This window comes from Panthera pardus, unplaced genomic scaffold, assembly GCF_024362965.1.
Source record: "Panthera pardus isolate Hobbes unplaced genomic scaffold, ASM2436296v1 HiC_scaffold_27, whole genome shotgun sequence".
In the NCBI taxonomy this organism is placed as follows: domain Eukaryota; kingdom Metazoa; phylum Chordata; class Mammalia; order Carnivora; family Felidae; genus Panthera; species Panthera pardus.
In genome coordinates, this window is record NW_026526843.1 from 79,674,561 (window position 1) to 79,695,073 (window position 20,513).

A 20,513-nucleotide genomic window follows, 5' to 3' on the forward strand; every position below is an offset into this window, starting at 1 on the left:
GGGCCCAGCACTGAGTGTTTTACCAAGCTCTCCAGGTTATTATACATGCTAAATCATTGCTTTAGCATAAACTCCAAACTCCTGGCATTCAGGAAACATCATCCTTTGGTTCTTGCCCACCTTACTAGCCCCTCACCTGTCAGTATTTTTCCCTTCCAACCCTGCATTCCAGCTCAGTTAAACTGTTTATAGTTCCCCAAATTCACTTGCTTTCTTTGGCCTGCAGGCCTTTGCATATTAATCGTCCTTTACATGAAATGACCTTCTCTCTTAACTTTCTTGGTTAGTTCTTCCCCATCTTTCAAACTCAACTTAGATGTCACCTTTGGGAAGCTTTCCTGGATAGACACTCCTACCAGTCTCCTACCCCCAAGCTTCACTTAGTGCTTTTTCTGTGTTGCTTCTGTCACTGCACATAACACATGGTGTTGTCTTTGCTTTTGTCTCTTTTGCTCTGTGTGCACCTCAAGAGGCAGGGAACGTGTCCTCAAGGCCCAGTGTGAAATGTGGCACCTAGTGCGGGGAGAGGGTCAGAGACCTTTTTCTGAATAACTGAGTAGAAATGGGTAGAAGGAACTGGGTTGGATAGGCTCTAAATGGGGAGAGTGTTTTGATCTTTACTAGGGTGCTGTGGAATCTATTGCCATGAAGAATCCCAAAGAGAGGACAGCTCTATTTGAAGAGATAAGTCGCTCTGGGGAGCTGGCCCAGGAGTATGACAAGCGAAAGAAGGAAATGGTGAAGGCTGAAGAGGACACACAGTTTAATTACCATCGCAAAAAAAACATTGCGGCCGAACGCAAGGAAGCCAAACAGGAGAAAGAAGAGGTAGGTGGCTAGGCTACCTCTGGGCTCTAAGGGGCCAGGGTCGAGCCAGTGCCTTACTGATGCACACCTGCCTCCGTGCTCCTGTTTGCGCAGGCTGACCGCTACCAGCGCCTGAAGGATGAGGTGGTGCGAGCTCAGGTGCAGCTGCAGCTCTTTAAGCTTTATCACAATGAAGTGGAGATTGAGAAGCTCAATAAGGAACTGGCCTCTAAGAACAAGGAGATCGAGAAGGACAAGAAGCGTATGGACAAGGTAGAGGATGAGCTGAAGGAGAAGAAGAAGGAGCTGGGCAAAATGATGCGGGAGCAGCAGCAGATTGAGAAGGAGATCAAGTAAGAGGCAGGCCTGGGCCTGCAACCTATGGGAAACCAAGAGGCTGTGCTGTTTCCTAGGGCTCCTCTGAGCCTAGAGTCCGGTGCTCGTCCTAGTTTGTCTTCCTCTTGACTTGCTTTGGCCAGAACCAAACACATTTCTTGACTTGCATTTTAGACAAAGCATTTGAGTACTCAAACTCTGGGTAGATGGCTACTCATGAAAGAGAGAACTTGAAAGGGGTGGGGACCTTGCCAAGTGAGAGGAAGCAATGGGAGGCCTGGCTACTAGAGTGGCTGGGAATGCCTTCCTGGAAGAGGAAAACTGGCGCTAGAAGTTTAAAGGACATGAAAAAGTTAGATCAGATGGGGGACAACTCCATGAACATAGGGCATTCTTGGGAGCTGTTACTGATGGTCCTGGCCTGGCTAGGGCTGAGGCAGGAGTGGCAGCTTTACCTTACGGAGTGGCCGGAATGCCAGGCTGAAGCCATCAGTTCCAGGGAGTAGTCAGACTGCCCCTTTTCTGAGGATCTGTGGGGCATCAGGCCCTCGTTCTTTAAGCAATTCCCTGAGGCTGGCTGGGACATCAGGCCCCCCCTTTGGGTAAAAAGCCTGGGAACCCTCCCTTCTGCCACAGTGCTAACTGATTTACCCACCACCCCCCCTCCGGCAAAAGGGAGAAGGACTCAGAGCTGAACCAGAAGCGGCCTCAGTACATCAAAGCCAAGGAGAATACCTCCCACAAAATCAAGAAGCTGGAAGCAGCCAAGAAGTCCCTACAGAATGCTCAGAAGCATTACAAGAAGCGTAAAGGTGACATGGATGAGCTGGAAAAGGAGATGCTGTCAGTAGAGAAAGCCCGGCAGGAGTTTGAGGAACGGATGGAAGAGGAGAGTCAGAGTCAGGGCAGAGACTTAACCTTGGAGGAGAATCAGGTAAGCTCTGGGAGGTTGGGGGTGGGGTGGGGGGTTGCTGTGCTTCTACAGAGACTGATTTGGTTACCTATTCCTAATACAGGTAAAGAAATACCACCGGTTGAAAGAAGAAGCCAGCAAGAGAGCGGCTACGTTGGCCCAGGAGCTGGAGAAGTTCAATCGAGATCAGAAAGCCGACCAGGACCGGCTGGATCTGGAAGAGCGGAAGAAAGTAGAGACAGAGGTGGGCATGTGTTACAAGATTAGGGATGATGGTTCAGAGAAAAAAGAAGTGATGAAAGTCTTTTTTTTTTCTTTTTAATGTTTATTTTTGAGAGGGAGAGAGCATGAGCAGGGGAGGGGGCACAGAGAGAGGGGAACAGAGGATCCAAAGCAGGCTCTGTGCTGACAGCAGAGAACCTGATGCGGGGCTCAAACCCACGAACCGCAAGATCATGACCTGAGCCGAAGTCAGACACTTAACTGACTGAGTTACCCAGGTGCCCCTTAACAGTAATGACAATAGCTAACAACTAGTAAGCATTTACTGTTTGCTAGGCACTATATTTTACATGTATTTACTCATTTAATTCCTCATTTTCCAAATGAGGAAACTATAGTCCAGAGGTGAAGTAATTTGCCTCAGGTCACATCATTATGAAGTGGCAGAACCAGGATATGTTCTACCCAGGCTAGGTAGAACGTCATGAAAGGTCTCAGGGCTCTGGGAGGGGCATCAATTAGCAGAGCCACACTGAACACTGTTGTGTGTCTGCTTTTTAGTAGGTCTCCCCCATTAGTGACAGACTGTCCTGGACTGTTGGGCTTTTTGATCAGTGGGCACATAGCAGGTATAAGCCAGGGCCCCATGGTCTTAGAGTTAACTTGCTCAGCCCCTGGTGATGGTGTATATTTGTCTTTCTTCCAGGCCAAGATCAAGCAAAAGCTGCGGGAGATTGAAGAGAATCAGAAACGGATTGAGAAACTAGAGGAATACATTACCACTAGCAAGTATGTGGCTCTGCAGCCTTTCCTCTTATTTCCAGGGCTGTTGTGAACCCTATCTGTCCTGCCCCTCCTCAGGCAGGATCCCCAGAGTCCCTTTCAGCCAGGAATATTTTCTCACTAGCCAGGGTAACCCCTTGTGATCCCTCACTTTGTAGGCAGTCCCTAGAGGAGCAGAAGAAGTTAGAGGGGGAGCTGACAGAGGAGGTGGAGATGGCCAAACGGCGTATTGATGAGATCAATAAGGAGCTGAACCAGGTGATGGAGCAGCTAGGTGATGCCCGTATTGACCGCCAGGAGAGCAGCCGCCAACAGCGAAAGGCAGAGATTATGGAAAGCATCAAGCGCTTGTACCCTGGCTCTGTGGTAAGAATGGAAAGGGAACTCCTTTCCTGAGCACCTACTCTCCCACTGGCTGTCAGCGGCCCTGTGAAGACAAGATTGCTGATCCCTTTTTTACAGCTGGGGGAACAGGCTCAGAGAGATGAAATGACTTACCCAAAACAGCACAGCTTATAAGAATTGTAATCCAAACCCAACTTATGTCTGACTTGGAACCTCCTGTTCTTTCTATGACACCAGTTGCAACTTCTTGAAGGTTTTGTCTTGCTGCTTCCACTCCTCTGTGGGATGCTGGGAAACTGGAGAGGCCTTTGGAAGTGGGAGGAGCCACAGGATATGATTTAGTCTCATAGGGAGTAACTCTGCAGGCTTTGATATGAGCTCACATGGCCTGTACCAAGTGGTTTATTTGCTTGTAGGGATATCCTAGGCTTTATTAGAGCTCTTGGCCTCTTGAACCAAATCTTGAGTTCCCTGAGTATTCTCTCTCTATTGCTATCCATCCCTGGGTTCAACTTAATTTGGTCCCATAGATATTTCCTGATCTGTCCTCTAGACACTTCTGGGGGAGTTTATAAGGATCTCTATTGCTATAATTCCATCCCTGGGTTTAACTTAATTTGGTTCCATAGATATTTCCTGATCTGTCCTCTAGACACTCCTGAGGAGTTTATAAGGATGATTTAGGCTCATTTCCTGCCCTTGAAGATCTTACCCATTATCTGATAGTTCTTAGGGAACCATGATTAGCTTAGGGGGCATGGGGGACATGAACTAGAAAAAGATTTATTTTGCTGGGTGCTTGTGAGAATTTGAGGTAATGTATGTAAGGGGTATCTGACATAGTGCCTGGGGCAGTAGTGGTCTATGAAATGATAAAACTGAGGTTTAGAAAGATGATTTTGGATTCAGGCATGACTGGAGTGATTGTTGCTTTGGGGACAGAGTAGGCTTTTCCTCCATAGCATGGAAGCTATGTTCCTCATGCAGGTTTTGGTCTGCCACTTCTGAACTGGGAATTGGGGTTCCTGAGTCAGTCCCCAAAAGCCTCATGCTTCAGTTTTCTCTTCTGACTTTCCTCAGTATGGACGCCTCATTGACCTCTGTCAGCCCACACAAAAGAAGTACCAGATTGCCGTGACCAAGGTTTTGGGCAAGAACATGGATGCCATTATCGTGGACTCTGAGAAGACAGGCCGGGACTGTATTCAGTATATCAAGGAACAGCGTGGGGAGCCTGAGACCTTCTTGCCTCTTGACTACTTGGAGGTGAGGCTGGTGGGGATGGGGTCAGGGCAGTGTGAGAGGGCCCCTTCTCCTAGCCCTCCATGTTCTCCCACTTACTGAGCTTCTTCCCATAGGTGAAACCTACAGATGAGAAGCTCCGGGAACTGAAGGGGGCCAAGCTGGTGATTGACGTAATTCGCTATGAGCCACCCCACATCAAAAAGGCCCTGCAATATGCTTGTGGCAACGCCCTTGTGTGTGACAATGTGGAGGATGCCCGCCGCATTGCCTTTGGCGGCCACCAGCGTCACAAGGTATGGATTCCCTTGTGCACATTGGAGCTGGACAGGCTTAGTATTGGAGACTCTTCATCTTCTCTCCCTCCTTCTCTCTTTTCCCTACTGTGTGTAGACGGTGGCACTGGATGGGACCCTGTTCCAGAAGTCAGGGGTGATCTCTGGTGGAGCCAGTGACTTGAAAGCCAAGGCTCGGCGCTGGGATGAGAAAGCGGTAGATAAGTTGAAAGAGAAGAAGGAGCGGTTGACAGAGGAGCTGAAAGTAAGTCATGGGCATTACTGTCCCCAGGGTTTGGAATCCTAAGCCCAGGCTGGCCATTCCTGTTCTTATCACCTAGCTGTTCTGTCATGTCCACTTCAGGAGCAGATGAAGGCAAAGCGGAAAGAGGCAGAGCTACGTCAGGTGCAGTCTCAGGCCCATGGACTACAGATGCGGCTCAAGTACTCGCAGAGTGACCTGGAACAGACTAAGACAAGACATCTAGCCCTGAATCTGCAGGTGGGGCTTAGTCTTCAGCCCTGTCCTCCAAAGGCCACCCTCACATTCCTGGTCAGAGTTTCTCTGCGAGTGGAAATGTATCCCATTTCCCTCTCTCCTCCCAGCCTGCTTCAGGGAACCAAGCATAGCAGTCCGGACTTCAGGTCTCGCCTTTATGGTGGGAGGCAGCTTACTTAATATGTCGTCATTAGTTTTTCATCTATTTGTAAAATGGGAGTTAGAATACCACCTGCTTTATAGCCTTCTTGCAAAGATTGAATGATTACATGCCTGTAAAGTACTTAGACTGATTCCTTGTGCCCGGTAAGTGCTCAGTAAATGTTAGATGCTATTATTAGCATTATTCGTTCAACAAATATCTGAGCTGCTTCTGAAAGTAAATTGAAAGTGAACGCTGGCATTTCAGTCCCTCTCGGTGGGGGTGCTCTTCTAGGTATATTAATGTGTTTGATCATAGGGTGCTTCCCAAGACCACCTGGAGGCATTATTTAAAGTGTAGTATAAATATCCCTTTACCTTCTTCTAAAATCAAAAAGTCTGAATTCCAAGGGTTATAGATAAGGAAATGTGGACCTGTAACTGATGATGTTTACCATGTGGATTAAAGCTAGCCGAATAGAGCCCGGGGAGGAAGCTGTGTGATGGTTCAAGTAGGAGATGATGGAACCTTGACTGGGGAATTGTGAGCCATGTTCTCTCAGCATGTGGAGAGCTAGCCCTTCTTTTGCAGGGGCCGGTGAGCTCAGGGTGGCTCCGTTCCTCCAAAGAGCCTGGTCTCTTTTTCCCTCAACCCTGTTTCCTGCAGGAAAAGTCCAAGCTGGAGAGTGAGCTAGCCAACTTTGGGCCTCGCATTAATGATATCAAGAGGATCATCCAGAGCCGAGAGAGGGAAATGAAAGACTTGAAGGAGAAGATGAACCAGGTTGGTAAGGGATGAACCATGCCAGTGTGTGCAGTGGGGTGGGACTGGGACTGGCAGCAGCACTCTGATCCAGAGGGCCTTTGTTGTCCCTCGCTTCTCCCCTCAGGTAGAGGATGAGGTGTTTGAAGAGTTTTGTCGCGAGATTGGTGTGCGCAACATCCGAGAGTTTGAGGAAGAGAAGGTGAAGCGGCAGAACGAAATTGCCAAGAAGCGGTAAGTGGAAGTGTGGGGTACAAGAGTACACACTGGGGTGCCCTTGAGCCCCCAGCCTGATATCCTGGGAAGTCACATGCCATCATAAGACAAGGAGCAGCTCTTAGAATGATGGGTGTAGTAGGTCGGCTTTAAAGAACAGGAACATCAGGGAGGCAGTGTGGCATGGTCTCATGCTTAAGAGTGCCAGCTTTAAATGTGATTTACCTGGGTTAGAATCCTAGCTCCATAACTCATTATCTTGGGCAGTGACTTGACCTCTCTGAGGCCCAGTTTCCTTATCTGTAAAGTGGGATAATAAGGATGCCTGTCTCATGGCATTTAGGCAGATCAAATGAACTCGTCCTTGTAAAGTATTTAGGATAATACTTAGCACCTACCAAGAGTAGTAGATGCTAGCTTTTATTATTGTCATTATCCTGATGGGCATTGCAGAGGGGTGGGGATGGAATGAAGTTGGAAGAATAGTAAGAACAACACAACAGTTCCTCTTCTCTTCCCCCTCTTTACTATATTTGTTAATTTAATAGACTTTTCTTGAGTCCCTATGTTGTACGAAGTTGTCCTGTGCTAGGTATTGGTGGGGAGATTGGGGTGACACAGACGAACGTGACAATCTTTAAAAGAGGTTGCCTCCTGGACCCTGGGTCTCAGTCTGCAGTTTATGTAGCTCATGGCCCATATAGTAAATATTCATTGCTCTCCTACCCATAAGCCAGGCTCAAGGGATATAGAATTGAATCAGAGACTGTCCTTGTCCTCAGGGGGTTGTGGAAGTGGGGGAGACAAACAAGTAGATCAACAATTTCAGAATAGTGTCATTGATGCTGTACTTGAGGTACATAGAAAATACAGAGGAAATGTTCAAAGAACTGCAAATCAAGAAGAAAGATAAAAACGAGAGACCCAATAGAGAAATGGACAGAGGGTGCAGTTAGCATTTCATGGAAAAAGAAGCACAAATGGCTGATAACTACAGATTGACGTTCAGTCTTGTTTCTAATCAGAGAAATGCAAATTAAAACAGTCTTAGCAGTATTTGGTGAAAATAAGTTTGCATAAGCTCTATGACTTAGCAAAGCCACTTCTGGGTATATAGCTCAGAGAGAGTGTTGCCACAGGGCAACAAAGAGACACATTCGGGGTTGTGTCTTGGCATAATTTGTAGTAGTTAGATGTTGGTGGCCATGTAAATGGCCATCACTTGGAGGAAAATACAAGTCGAATGTGATGAATATATAGACTATGCAATACTGTGTAGCAGTTCAAAGCAAGAACTAGATTTACAGGCTGTAACATAGATACATTTATAATTGTATTTGTGTACATTTAAAAACAAGTATATTTTACAAGGGTGTGTATTTTTAAGGCTATATACGTATGTATGTATGTACGTATGTATGTCACTTTGGAGTGTGTGCTCCCTGTAGAGAGAGTAATGGGAGTAGAAATCAGGTATTGAGCCAAAGGAGACCATGGTCTTGCACAGACAGTGAACATAAGCGTGTTATGAACTGTGGGATATAATTAACTGCACCAAAAAGGGAGGAAACCCAGAAACATGTAATAAAATCAGAGAACCTGCTCACAACTGTCAGGAAAGCTTTTCCAGAACAAGAAGCGATGAACTGGATGCCTGTAGAGTGAGTAGGACTTGGCCAGCTGGGCAGCAGACAGAAGGGAGTTCCAGGCAGTGAGAACAGCATGCTCGGAGGTGTGAGAGAGTGTGCCTTGTACTGGAAACTAAGTAGTTTTGAATGTCTGGAGCATAAAAATGGGGTCAGGAGGAAGGCGGGGGTGGTGGACAGGTCAGCAGGGGCCAGATTGCAGAGGGCTTTATGAGTCATGCTTGGGAGATTGGACTTAAAATCGCATAGCTCAAAATTATAGAGTTAATTACATTCCATTTGGATTATAGTGACTAATAGGGTTAAGCTGCTAGCATGACATCTGGCAGCATCTGTCACACCATATTGCGGGGGTGGGGAGGCAGTTGGAAATTAGCCCTGTCTGGCCTGCTAGTATCTGGATGCTGGTTACATACTCTTTGAGTTTCTGAAGAGATGGGGAGCAGGGCAATAGCAGAAATCTAGTATTTTCTCCATGTTTTGTTTTTACTACCTAAGCTCTGCTCCTTGAAGGTTCTGGGATGGGGGAGGGTGGGTGGGCTCATTGGAAAGAGTCAAAGCCCATGAGCAAGTATGAGCTGAATGCAACCAGTATACTGTCAATAATGATGGTAACTAAAATTTATTAAGTATTTAACTGTGTGTCTGGTATGCTTCTAAGGACTGGATGCATATTAACTTGTTAAAAAATTCTCCCAATAACTATGAGGTAAGCAGTACTGTTATTTCCATCTTATAGATGAGGAAACAGAAGCATAGAATGTATAACTACCTTGGCCAAGATTACACTACTAGTGAATGGCAGAGTTTGGATGCCAGACCTCTTATTCTGCCACATTACATTGCGATGGTGCCATAGGAGAAACAGCCTGGGTTTTGGTGTTAGACCTGGATTCCTGTGTGGCCTTGGGCAAGGTCTTTTACCTCTTGGCCCGTGTTCCCTCATTTGTAAAATTAGGATAATCATGCTTACTTGTGGAGCTATTAATTAGAGGATTAGAGGTAATTTTGTAAAGTACACAGAAACTTAGTAAGTAGGAATTATCATGGCTGGTGGGTTCAGGTGGACCTTTTTGTGCCTCCTAGGAACTTGGGAGGGTTCTGGAGTCTTCCAATGTATAAAGGGGGAGTAGTGGAGTTTGGCCTGATCTCCCCTGCCTTGTGCCATATCCACAAGGCAAGGCTGAGGAACTTAGTTCTCCAGCATCAGTTGGAGTTGGAATAGTTTTATGTGGATATGGAGGGATGAGCTGAGTGGTGACTGAAATCTAGTAGTACCTGAGTCCCTGCATCCTGGGCCTAGTTCTCTTTTCTCCCCACAGTTTGGAGTTTGAGAATCAGAAGACTCGCTTGGGCATCCAGTTGGATTTTGAAAAGAACCAACTGAAAGAGGACCAGGATAAAGTGCACATGTGGGAGCAGACAGTGAAAAAGGATGAAAATGAGATAGAAAAGCTCAAGAAGGTAAGGAAGGAGAGCATGAAAAGACATACTAAAAACTGGGAGGAAAAATTGGAAGAGATATGATAGAAGGATAATATCCATTATTTATAAAGCCCTGTTGAAATAAGAAAACACCAAGACCTAAATAGGAAAAATGAAATGAGTAAGAGGCACAAACAGTTTAAGAAGGTTCAAATAGCCCATAAACACATACACATAATTTAGCCTTATTAGAAATCAAAGAGATGCAAATTAAAGCAACAATCAGAGGTAATTTGTTTCCTATCACATCCAAGATTAAAAAAAATGATTAACACTGGCCATGGTGCCCAAGACCAGCATTCTTTTATGCCATATGGCACCATCCATCAAGATTCTTCAGAATGTATTTATCCCCTCTTACTCAGTAATACCTGAGGAAATCCAGAATGCTGGCACAGCTTTGTGCACGGAGGTTGATGTTTATTACAAACATTTATAGTTCTATATTGGAAACTCTCCAATGTCCTCTGGGAATTAGGAGTTTAGCAAATTACGCTACATTCATATATGTGTGTAGTTAAATGGTCTTCAAAGTTTAGTAATATACAGAACCCGTTTAAAGACCTAAGATCTTTAGCGTTGGCTTAAAAAAATCCTTACTGTTAAATATATACAAACATCCATACTTAGAGCACTTAACCAGAAAGCCAGGATAAACTTACAAATTAATTTTTATAATTAACCACATTAATTCAGTGCAACAGATGATGGTGTTTTGCTGAAACTGAGTCCCTTTTCACAGTGCGCCTGTGCTGCTGACTGCCACGGCTCAGTTTGAGTCAAGCATGCCTGTGTCACTGGGTATTGTCTAACAACTCCCTTTTCCCACATTCTTTCTCTTTAAATTCCTGTCAAACCTTTGTTCTTCTCATAGCATCCCGTCCTGAGGTGATTTGATCCTCTTCACTTGGTTTAAACCATTTGACTTTTATGTCTGCCTGTGTTTGTTGGTGGTAGTGGTGGTGGTGGTGGTGGTGGTGGTGGTGGTGGTGGTGGTGGTGGTGTGTGTGTGTGTGTTTTCATTAAACCCAGATAATTAAAGTAGTTCTCTTTGGTGTCACCAGAATCTTAAATGCAAATGAAGATCAGGCAGGCGTACACGGACATCTAGATGATCCAGAGTCATGTTTCTATGACTTTTTATTTTGAAATCATTTGAAAATGAGTATTACAAAGAACTCCCCCCTACCTGTCACCAAGATTCATCAGTCACTGACATCCCATATTTGTTTCTGCATTGTCTGTGTATGCGTATTGTTTTTATGAGCCATTTGGGAGGAAGTTGCAGATATGTCTCCTTTATGTGACTTTAAGATCAAAATGAAAACCAAACATTCTTCCTTTAAGAAATCTGATCTATTAAGTAAGACTCCGATCCCTTGACTGACCATGCTCAATGCCACTCCCTTTCCTCTTCCTGGGGCTAATCCCATACAGTGTGTATTCTTCCAGAGCTTGTAGGCATTTACTTAAATACTTGTATATTCATATAGGTACACTCATAGAAAATATGCAGTATTGTTTGTGTGGGTTTTTAAAAAATTGATGTTATATTGCTCATGATGGCAATTTTGATGTGGAAAAGATGCTTAAATATAATACTAAGTCAGAATATAGAGTTTTAATTCTAATCTAGTCTCAAGTCTGTAGGGCTATCTAGAAGTGATATGAGGAGGAAATAGACTAAGATGTTAATTGGTTATCTGTGGCTGGTGGGATTACGAGTGACTTTTTCTCCTCCTACTTGATACTGTTTCAGTACTTTGAACTTTTCTACATCAAGCAACTTGTATTATGGGTTATGTAGGGGAGGGCAACCAAATTTGAAAAAAGATAAAAAGAAGCCCAGAGGGTGATGGTGGTGTGTGAAAGTAGAGCTTACTGAAGAGAGGTTCTGACACACCCAGAGGCTCCTTCTGCCTGGTGGAAAGGGTGGGGGCAAGGGGAGAAGATCCCAAGTTGAGATGAGGAAAACCTTCACTTCTTGTCCTGTTCCCCCTGCTGGGACCAGGAGGAGCAAAGACACATGAAGATCATAGATGAGACCATGGCCCAGCTACAAGACCTGAAGAATCAGCACCTGGCCAAGAAGTCGGAGGTGAATGATAAGAATCATGAGATGGAGGAGATTCGTAAGAAACTGGGGGGCGCCAACAAGTGAGTGGGTTCAGGCCTGGGGTGGGGGAACTAGGTAGAGCAGGCAGCCTGCTGGATTTGGATCTCACCTCTCCCTGGACCTTCTTAGGGAAATGACCCACTTACAGAAGGAGGTAACAGCCATTGAGACCAAGCTTGAACAGAAACGCAGTGACCGCCACAACCTGCTACAGGCCTGCAAGATGCAGGACATCAAGTTGCCACTGTCTAAAGGCACTATGGACGACATTAGTCAGGAAGAGGTGTGTGTCATGGCTGGTGGTGGGAGTGGGCAATGAATAACATTGACCAGAGATGGGGGGTGAGAGTGACCAGGGAGAGAGAGAAAAGGATGGTGGGTGGAGGTGGTGGGGAACATAAGGAAGGATGAAGGGGAGATGAGGCAGGGTGAGGCTGTGAAGGCAGGTGAAGTGAAAGGCAATAGCTTTGGTGTGAGAGGGAAGTTGAATTGAGGGGTAGTGCTGTCAGTGGGTGGTGAGGGAGCGAGGCCAGGGGAAGATGAAATCATTCTGTATGTAACCTTAGGGACTTGAGGAAAAAGTTAGCTCCCGCAGGTGATGACTATTGGGAAGAGTGCAAGTTGAGGGACATTAGCCAAGAGCAAAGGAAGACAGAAGCTGAGGGACCTGAAAATGATGGCCTAGCTGCAGTGAAAGAGGTTGGCCAGGAGAGGGTTGGGTAAGGGACAGCAATGCAGAGGTGACAAGGCTTAGTCATAGGAAAGGGATGGACACTAGCCAGTAGAGGAGCCAAGGCATTTTATGTCCTGGAATTGACAGTTGGTAGCAAGGGGTGGGAACATTAACTGAGAGGAGGTTTGCATATATCTGTCTTAGACCTGGGCACGGATCTCAGGCCCACATGTCTTTCCCTCCCTCCTCCCAAATAGCATTTCAATTTAATTCAGCAAAATATTTTGAACACCAGAAATGTGCCAGGCGCCATGGTAATGGGTGACATAATTACTCCTAATCCAAAACACAATCCTGCCAGGCAGGCGTTGTCCCGTGTTACAGTTGAGGGTTTGTGTGTTTAAATCAGGATTCAGGTGTCAGGATCTGACAGCATGACTTGCCCAGGATCCCACCGTTAGTGGTAGAGCCCAAATTTGAACTCAGGTCTCTGTGCCTTCAGAGCTGCTGTCCTTCTGCCACAGGTGCTCTCTAGCAAGGTGCTTCTCAAAGACTTTGAAGGCTGCATAGGAGCGCCCTCCCCTCCCTCCCCCCCCCCCATACCCTCTAGAGGGGCATTCTCATGGCCAGTGTGCTCCATTGGACTCTCCCTCTCACCATTGCAGGGTAGCTCCCAGGGGGAGGATTCAGTGAGTGGTTCTCAGCGAACTTCCAGTATCTATGCACGAGAGGCCCTCATCGAGATTGACTACGGTGACCTGTGTGAGGATCTGAAGGTGAGGATCAGCCACAGGGGTGGGGACATCTTCCTAGCTGTTCAGAGGGAAGAGAGTCAGCCCACCTGGGGGCCCCATGGAGACCATGGCTGGAAAGAGGGGTAAGCTGGCAAAGGAGGGAGAGAGTTGTGACTTAGGGTCTCCCCCAGCTATGCACACACAGACACAGGCACATCTTCCACCACCACCCCCAGTTGTCCTCATCCCTGTCTGCTGCCAGTCTTCCCCTTCCACGCATATACACGTCTCAGCCCAGATGCACACACAGAGAACATGCTCCTTTACAGTGAACAGATGGGCCTTGGGTGTTCCTCAGTACTCTGTCCCAGGCACTCTTCCTTCTCACTTGGCATTCTCTCATCCTGGGTATCTCTTTTACTCCCCTGGCTTCAGCTGCCATGTATGCTATGCTCCACAGGTACCTCAAACCCCAGCCTTCCTCCCCAAGTCTTCCCCTTCTCAGTGCCAGCCACAGGTTTGAACCAGAAATCTGAGCCTCATTCTTGACTGCCTCTCTCATTTTGCATACTCATTGAATTACCAAGCCCTATCCATTCTACCTCCTTAGATATCTAGTGAATTCTACTTTTTTCTGTTTCTGTGGTCTTTCTAGTACAGGCCATTTTACCTCTCTTGTGGACTACTGTAGGAGCCTCCTAAACAGGTCCTGATGCTTTCCAATCCATCATTATAGCCAGGGGTACTTGATTTTTTAAAGAAGCCTTTATTGCGGAAAACTTCAAATATACACAGAAGTAGAGAGAAGAATATAATGAACCCCAGGTACCCATCACCCAGCTTCAGCAATTAGCAACATGTGGTCAGTCTTGTTTTTTATACCCTTCCCTCCCCATTGGCATATTTTAAATAAAATTCCAGATAATATTCATGATTACCTCAATATACATCTCTAGAAAGAAGGACATTTTAAAAGACGTACTATAGTGTCCTACCAAAAAAATTTTAAGAGTAGCTGCAATGTCATCTAATATTCAGTAAATCTTTAGATTTGCACAAATATCCCATAAATACCTTTTTTAAAAACACAGTTTGTGTGTTTTTAAGTTTATTTTATCTTGAGAGAGAGTGCACATGCGCACACAGAAGCAGGGGAGAGGCAGAGAGAGAATCCTCAGTTGGTGCACACTGTTAGCACAGAGCCTGATGCAGGGCTTGAAGTCAGAACTGAGATCAGGACCTGAGCTGAGATCAAGAGTCGGATGCTTAGCCAACTAAGCCACTCAGGTGCCCCACAGTTTGTGTATTTAAATCAGGATTCAAGTGAGGTTCATAATGTTAAAAGTGGTCTCTTCTAGTCTGTAACATTTTCTTATCCCTTTTTATTTTTTTCTACCTGTATATGGAAGAAACTAGGTTATTGGCCCTGTACAATTTTCTACATTTCGAATTTGGCTGATTATGTCCTATAATGTTGTTTAACGTGTTCTCCCATCCCCTGTACTTCCTGTAAACTGGTACTTAAATCTGGGGTTTGATTGGATTCAGTTCATTTTTTATTTTTGGCAGGAATATATCATAGGTGGTGCTGTCTGCTTGTGAACTTTCTTTTGCATCACATCAGTTGACATTGAATGTCATTTCTCTCTATCTTTGTAATAAGTTTGAGCAGGAGTCAACGTTACCTGTGAATATTCTTGTCAGCAACTCAAATAAGGATCTGATCAAGCCTTATATACACCGATTATATGAAACACTGGTGCCAGAGCAACATGTTAAATAAAAACATAGGGATGAAGTTAGCTAAATCCAGGCTGTGAGAAACTCTATAGACCTGGTGTCTTCCATAGAGAAATGAGAAGAAACAGGGAAAATTTTTATTGGCTATAAGAGACAAATCAACCAGTTGGAACATGTGGCACTCCCTTAAATCCATTACGAAGAGAGGAAGGGGAATTTATAGACGAGACATAAGAGACAAATCAGCCAGTTGCAGTGTGTGTACCTTATTTGAAACCTGCTTTGAAAACCCTGTAAAAAAATTTTTTTTAATAAAATAATCAGGACAATTTGAACACTGACCGGATAATTTATGATGTTCAGAAATTGCTATTAATATTTTTAGGTGAGATGATAGTATTGTGGCTTTTTTTAAATGTCCTTATCTTTTATAGCAGTGGTTCTCAATGGTGCATGGATTTTGCCTCCCAGGGGACATTTGGTAATGTCTGGAGATACTTGTGACACCCACTTGTCATAATTGGTTGTTGACAGTATTGAGTAGGTAGATACAAGGGATGCTGCTAAACATCTTAACAGTGCACAAGGACAGCCCTTAACAACAGTGAATCATCTGGTCCAAAGTGTCAGTAGTGCTGAGATTCAGAACCATTTTAGAGACACATACTGCAGTATTTATGGATGAAATGGTATGCTTGAGATTTGCTTTAAAATAATTGAGGGACACCTGGGTGGCTCACCTGGCTCACCTTGGTTGAGCGTCTGACTTCGGCTCAGGTCACGATCTTGCTGTCCGTGAGTTCAGGCCCCGCGTCGAGCTATGTGCTGACAGCTCAGAGCGTGGAGCCTGTTTCAGATTCTGTGTCTCCTTCTCTCTTTGCCCTTTCCCCACTCATGCTCTGTCTCTCTCTCTCTGTCAAAAATAAACATTAAAAAAAATTAAAAATAATTGAAGATAGAAAGGAATTGAGTATAGGTGGCAGAATACTGGCCCTGAGTTGATAATTATAGCTGGATAATAGGTACACGGGGGTGCTTTGTATTATCCTCTGCATTTTTGTGCATGTTGAAAATTTACATAATATAAAGAGAAAAATAATTGGAGGGTGTGGAGGAGGTGATCACCAGGTTCAGGTGTTGTTAGCCCATCAGTTTTTATAAAATTCCCTGTCAGTCTTTCACAAGTTGGTTTTAGCAGCTCTTAATCATCATTGCCTAGCCCTATTAAGGGTTGGAAAGTGGTAATTTCCTGATTCTTCCATTCCTCCTCCATTTATTTATTGGAATTCTAAAAAGAAGTTTCTCATATCAACTATTTAGTTCCCTTGAAATACAGCCAATACAGAAAGGGTAGGATAAATGCTTCATTCTTTTATTTACGAGCTTTCAGAAAGAGGTGGTTGCCCTTGTAACCTTTAAAGGTGACCAGTGACTTTTTTAATTTGTATTTATTATAAACTGTTTAAAGGTATTTTGATGTTTATCTGTTGGAGCCATTTTTCTTCTTTATGTTCATATTGTCCCATCTTTGTCCAGCAGGAACCACTTCAAGTTGATTTTTGCTCTTATGTTTAGATTTTTATTATGGGAAGTTTTCACAGGCAAAAGCAAAATAGCACAGTGCCGTCTCATGTAGACATTGCCAGTTTCAACAGTTATCAGCTCATGGCCAGACTTGTTTTCTGTGCACCTCATACACTTCATCCTCTCTCCCTACCCCTGGCTTCTTTAAAAATACAGTCAATCCCAAGGCGCCTGGGTGTCAGTCGGTTTAGCATTTGACTCTTGATGTTGGCTCAGGTCCTGATCCCAGGGTTGTGGGATCAAGGCTCAAGTCCACTCTGTGCTGAGAATGGAGACTGCTTAAGATATTCTCTCTCCCCCCCCCCCCCGCCCCCTCACCCCTTCCCCACCTCCCTTTCTCTCTCCTTCTCCCTCCCTCTCCTCCTGCTCCCTTCCCTCTCTCAGCCCCTCTCCCCCACTTGCACTCTTTCTGTCTCAAAAAAAATACAGTCAACCCTTGAATAATAACGGGTTTTAACTGTGCAGGTCCACTTATACACAGATTTTTCTTCAATAAATACGTACTGTACATGTGTTTTTTAATGATTTTCTTAGTAACATTTTCTTTTCCTTAGCTTACTTTAAAAATACATGTTAATTGGGGCACCTGGGTGACTCAGTTGGTTAAGCATCTGACTTCAGCTCAGGTCATGATCTCGCGGTTCGTGAGTTCAAGCCCCACATCGGCTCTGTGCTGGCAGCCCAGAATCTGGAGCCTGCTTCAGATTCTGTGTCTCCCTCTCTCTCTGCCCCTCCCCTGCTCATGGTCTGTCTCTCTCTGTCTCTCAATAATAAATAAACATTAAAAAAAAAAATTTTTTTTTAAATAAAAATACACATTAACCACTGTTTATGTTATCTGTAATGCTTCCGGTCAACAGTAGGCTATTAGTAATTAAGTTTTGGGGGAGTCACAAGTTATATGTAAATGGATTTTTGGCTGTGTGGGGTGGGGGGTTTATGCCCCAACCCCCTTGTGTTCAAGGGTCAGCTGCAAATTTTAGACATCATGTCATGTCGTTTGTAAATATTTCAGAATGTATCTCTAAATGATAATTTTTATCTTTATTTAATGTTTTAAAATGTAATTTGTTGTCAAGCTGGCTAACATAGAGTGTACTCTTGGTTTTGAGGGTAGATTTCCATGATTCATTGCTTATGTACAATACCTAGTGCTCATCCCAACAGGTGCCCTCTTCAATGCCCATCACCCATTTTTCCCCTCTCCCTTGCCCCCCCATCAACTCTCAGTTTGTTTTCTGTACTTAAGTGTCTAAAAGAGATCATTTTCAGATCTTTAGAAATATTTAGAATTGTTACACCAAAAACCCAATAATTCCTTAATATTGGAATTCTATATTATAAAATAATTTCTTAATATCAATATTAGTATTCACATTTCCCTGATTGTCATGTACACACACAGTTTGCTTACTTGAACTGGGAGTCAAATAAGATGATAGATATAGATAGATAGATAGATAGATAGATAGATAGATAGATAGATAATTGATATAGTGATTGGTTGATATGTCTCTTAAGTCTCAATTAATCTACAGGAGTGCCCCCTTGTCCATGCCTTTGCTTTCTGTGGTTTCAGTTACCCGCGGTCAACCGCGGTCTGGAAGCAGATGATCCTCCTTCTGACCTATTGTCAGAAGGTCAGTAGTAGCCTAGTGCTGTATCACAGTGCCTACATCATCCACTTCATTTCATCACATAGTCATTTTATCATCTCCGGTCATCACAAGAAGGGTGAGTTACAGTACAATAAGATAGTTTGAGAGAGAAGACCATTCATGTAACTTTTATTATAGTATATTTTTATAATTGTTCTATTTTATTATTGCTGTTAATCTTTTACTGTGCCTAATTTATAAATTAAAGTATCAAGGGTATGTATGTATGAGGAAAAACATGGTATGTCGGGGTTGGCACTGTCCATGGTTTTAGGCATCCACTGGGGGTCTTAGAATGTACCCATGGGGATAGGGGGGACTACTATATAAATGCTCCTCTATCAGTTTTTATTTTTCTTTGCAGTATTTTTTGTTGAAGAAATTGGCTTATTTCTCCTGAATGATTTTCTACATGCTGTACCTTTTTGATTGTGTACTATGATTTTTTAATGCTCCCCCAGAACAAAAAAAAAAAAAAAAAAAAAAAAAAATTTCTGGTATCCCCTGTAGTTCCTGAAAGTGGGTAGTTAGACATAGATCAGTGCTGTTCAGTAGACATATAATATGACCCACATGTGGCATTTTTTAAAAAGTAAAATTAATTTTACTACTGTATTTTGTTCAACCCGGTATATCTTAAAGAGTTATTTCAGTGTGTAAACAATATAAAATTATTGATGAGATATTTGATAATCTCTTTGTACTAAGTCTTCAACATACAGTATCTATTTATGTTTCCAGCACATCTCAATTTGGATGCTAAATTTTCCTTGGATATACTTGATCTGTATTTTGCTATCTTAAACTTTACAATTGGAAAAGGAGAACCACATAGCCAGGTTTTTTCCAAATATACTTAAAAGTTTTCTAGTAACTAAGTTGAATATTGGTTTTTACATCCATCAACATCCATTAAAATCGGTCATATGTGACTTATGGCTACCGTACTGGACAGCTCTGATCTAGGGGTGTGATTAGATTCAAGTTTGGGGGGTTTGTTTTGGTCAAGTTTGGGGGTTGTTATGACTGGTCATAAGTGGCGTTGTTAACTTTAATCAGGAGGTTGGTAATGTCTGATTGTGATTCTTTTTGTGTGGTTTGCAGCCATGGTGGTTATTGTCCAGATTCATTAATTTGTCTGTGGTTGCAAAATGGTAACCTTCTTACTCTGTCATTCTTCTTTGTTAGCTGGAATACTGTAAAGAGAGATTTCCTCTTATCAATTACTTGGTTACTCTGAGGTATACAGTTTATATTAAAAAGGCAGGGTATGTAGGCTTGAATCTTTTATTACTAGTTTATAAAATAATGAATTTGTTCTTTGGCATTCTCAAGATTTGTTCACTGAGTTTTCAGGTATATCATTATGAACTCAAGGATTTAAACATATTAGATGTGTTGCACTGTTGTGGTGGTTATCCTTCTTGTTGATCAAGTTGTTGCATCTTTGGCCAGTGAGAACTGGTTCAAGTTGGCTTCTGAATCATTTTGACACAACTGTTACAGACTTTTGTCTTCCTTGCTTTCTGGTATGTCCAGGTTCATCCTTTACATTTCCCCAGATCTATAATTAGCCATTTCTCTCTGAGAAGCCTTGACTTCTTGCAGTGAGAAATGCTATTTAGCAACCACCAACTGAGCACTGGAGTGCTCATGACTGCTGGGTTGCTGAGTGCTTCTAGAACGTTTCAGTAGACTGGGCTACAGGATGCATTTTTTATTTTGAAGGAAAAATGTTACCATGAGTTCACATTGATACTTCAGTTGAAATTGTAATTTTCACAGTTTAACATCATTGGTTTTATGTTTGAGTTCCCTCAGTTATTCTTGCTAAAAATCTTGGTTCCTAGCAACACTAACATAATAATGTATTTTTTTATCCTATTCTCTATATATATAATAGTTTGAAAATATCAATGAGATATTCTTAGTAATAATTTGATTATTGAATGCTATTGAAGATTTCCTTGAAGTCCTCTTTGCTGTTAAGCTAATGGCTCGTTGAACATGTACGGCATGTTCCTGTATTTTAAAGTGATTCGAAAGAATCCTCTGAGTGTTTAATCAGCTTAATATATAGTCATGGTTCTTTGTTTAGTTTTCCATTTTTAAGGGGTTGCTCATTTTTGCATTTTGATTTTTTTTCCAATTTTACTTTGAAAATTTTCAAATCCACAAAAAAATCGAAAGAATAGTACAATGAATGTTCACATGTCTTTCACCTTACACTCCCCAATGAATAATTTTCTGGTTTTTTTCCCTCTCTCATCTTGCTTGATTCCCTCCCTCTGCACTACATGCGTTTTGTTTTTTGCTGAACCATTTGAAGGAAGTT

The 20,513-nt window shown here is 43.4% G+C and overlaps 1 protein-coding gene across 9 annotated transcripts in view; it reads left to right on the top strand.

Moving 5' to 3' along the window:
- Window positions 1–20,513, top strand: part of SMC1A (structural maintenance of chromosomes 1A) — a 46,943-nt gene that overhangs the window by 5,061 nt on the left and 21,369 nt on the right. For 8 of the 9 annotated variants that reach the window (XR_002076930.2, XR_008418262.1, XM_053891589.1 and 5 more), the window contains 16 exons: window positions 625–828; window positions 922–1,160; window positions 1,819–2,077; window positions 2,160–2,300; window positions 2,985–3,067; window positions 3,220–3,427; window positions 4,487–4,672; window positions 4,765–4,944; window positions 5,042–5,188; window positions 5,288–5,425; window positions 6,231–6,347; window positions 6,454–6,560; window positions 9,511–9,652; window positions 11,685–11,830; window positions 11,919–12,072; window positions 13,128–13,238. Coding sequence is in view for 6 of the 9 variants with exons in the window: in XM_053891589.1 (XP_053747564.1) it covers window positions 625–828; window positions 922–1,160; window positions 1,819–2,077; window positions 2,160–2,300; window positions 2,985–3,067; window positions 3,220–3,427; window positions 4,487–4,672; window positions 4,765–4,944; window positions 5,042–5,188; window positions 5,288–5,425; window positions 6,231–6,347; window positions 6,454–6,560; window positions 9,511–9,652; window positions 11,685–11,830; window positions 11,919–12,072; window positions 13,128–13,238 (2,562 nt within the window). In the remaining 3 variants the exon portion in view is untranslated. The remainder of the gene's footprint in view (window positions 1–624; window positions 829–921; window positions 1,161–1,818; window positions 2,078–2,159; window positions 2,301–2,984; window positions 3,068–3,219; window positions 3,428–4,486; window positions 4,673–4,764; window positions 4,945–5,041; window positions 5,189–5,287; window positions 5,426–6,230; window positions 6,348–6,453; window positions 6,561–9,510; window positions 9,653–11,684; window positions 11,831–11,918; window positions 12,073–13,127; window positions 13,239–20,513) is intronic. The other variant, XR_008418263.1, reaches the window with a different exon arrangement.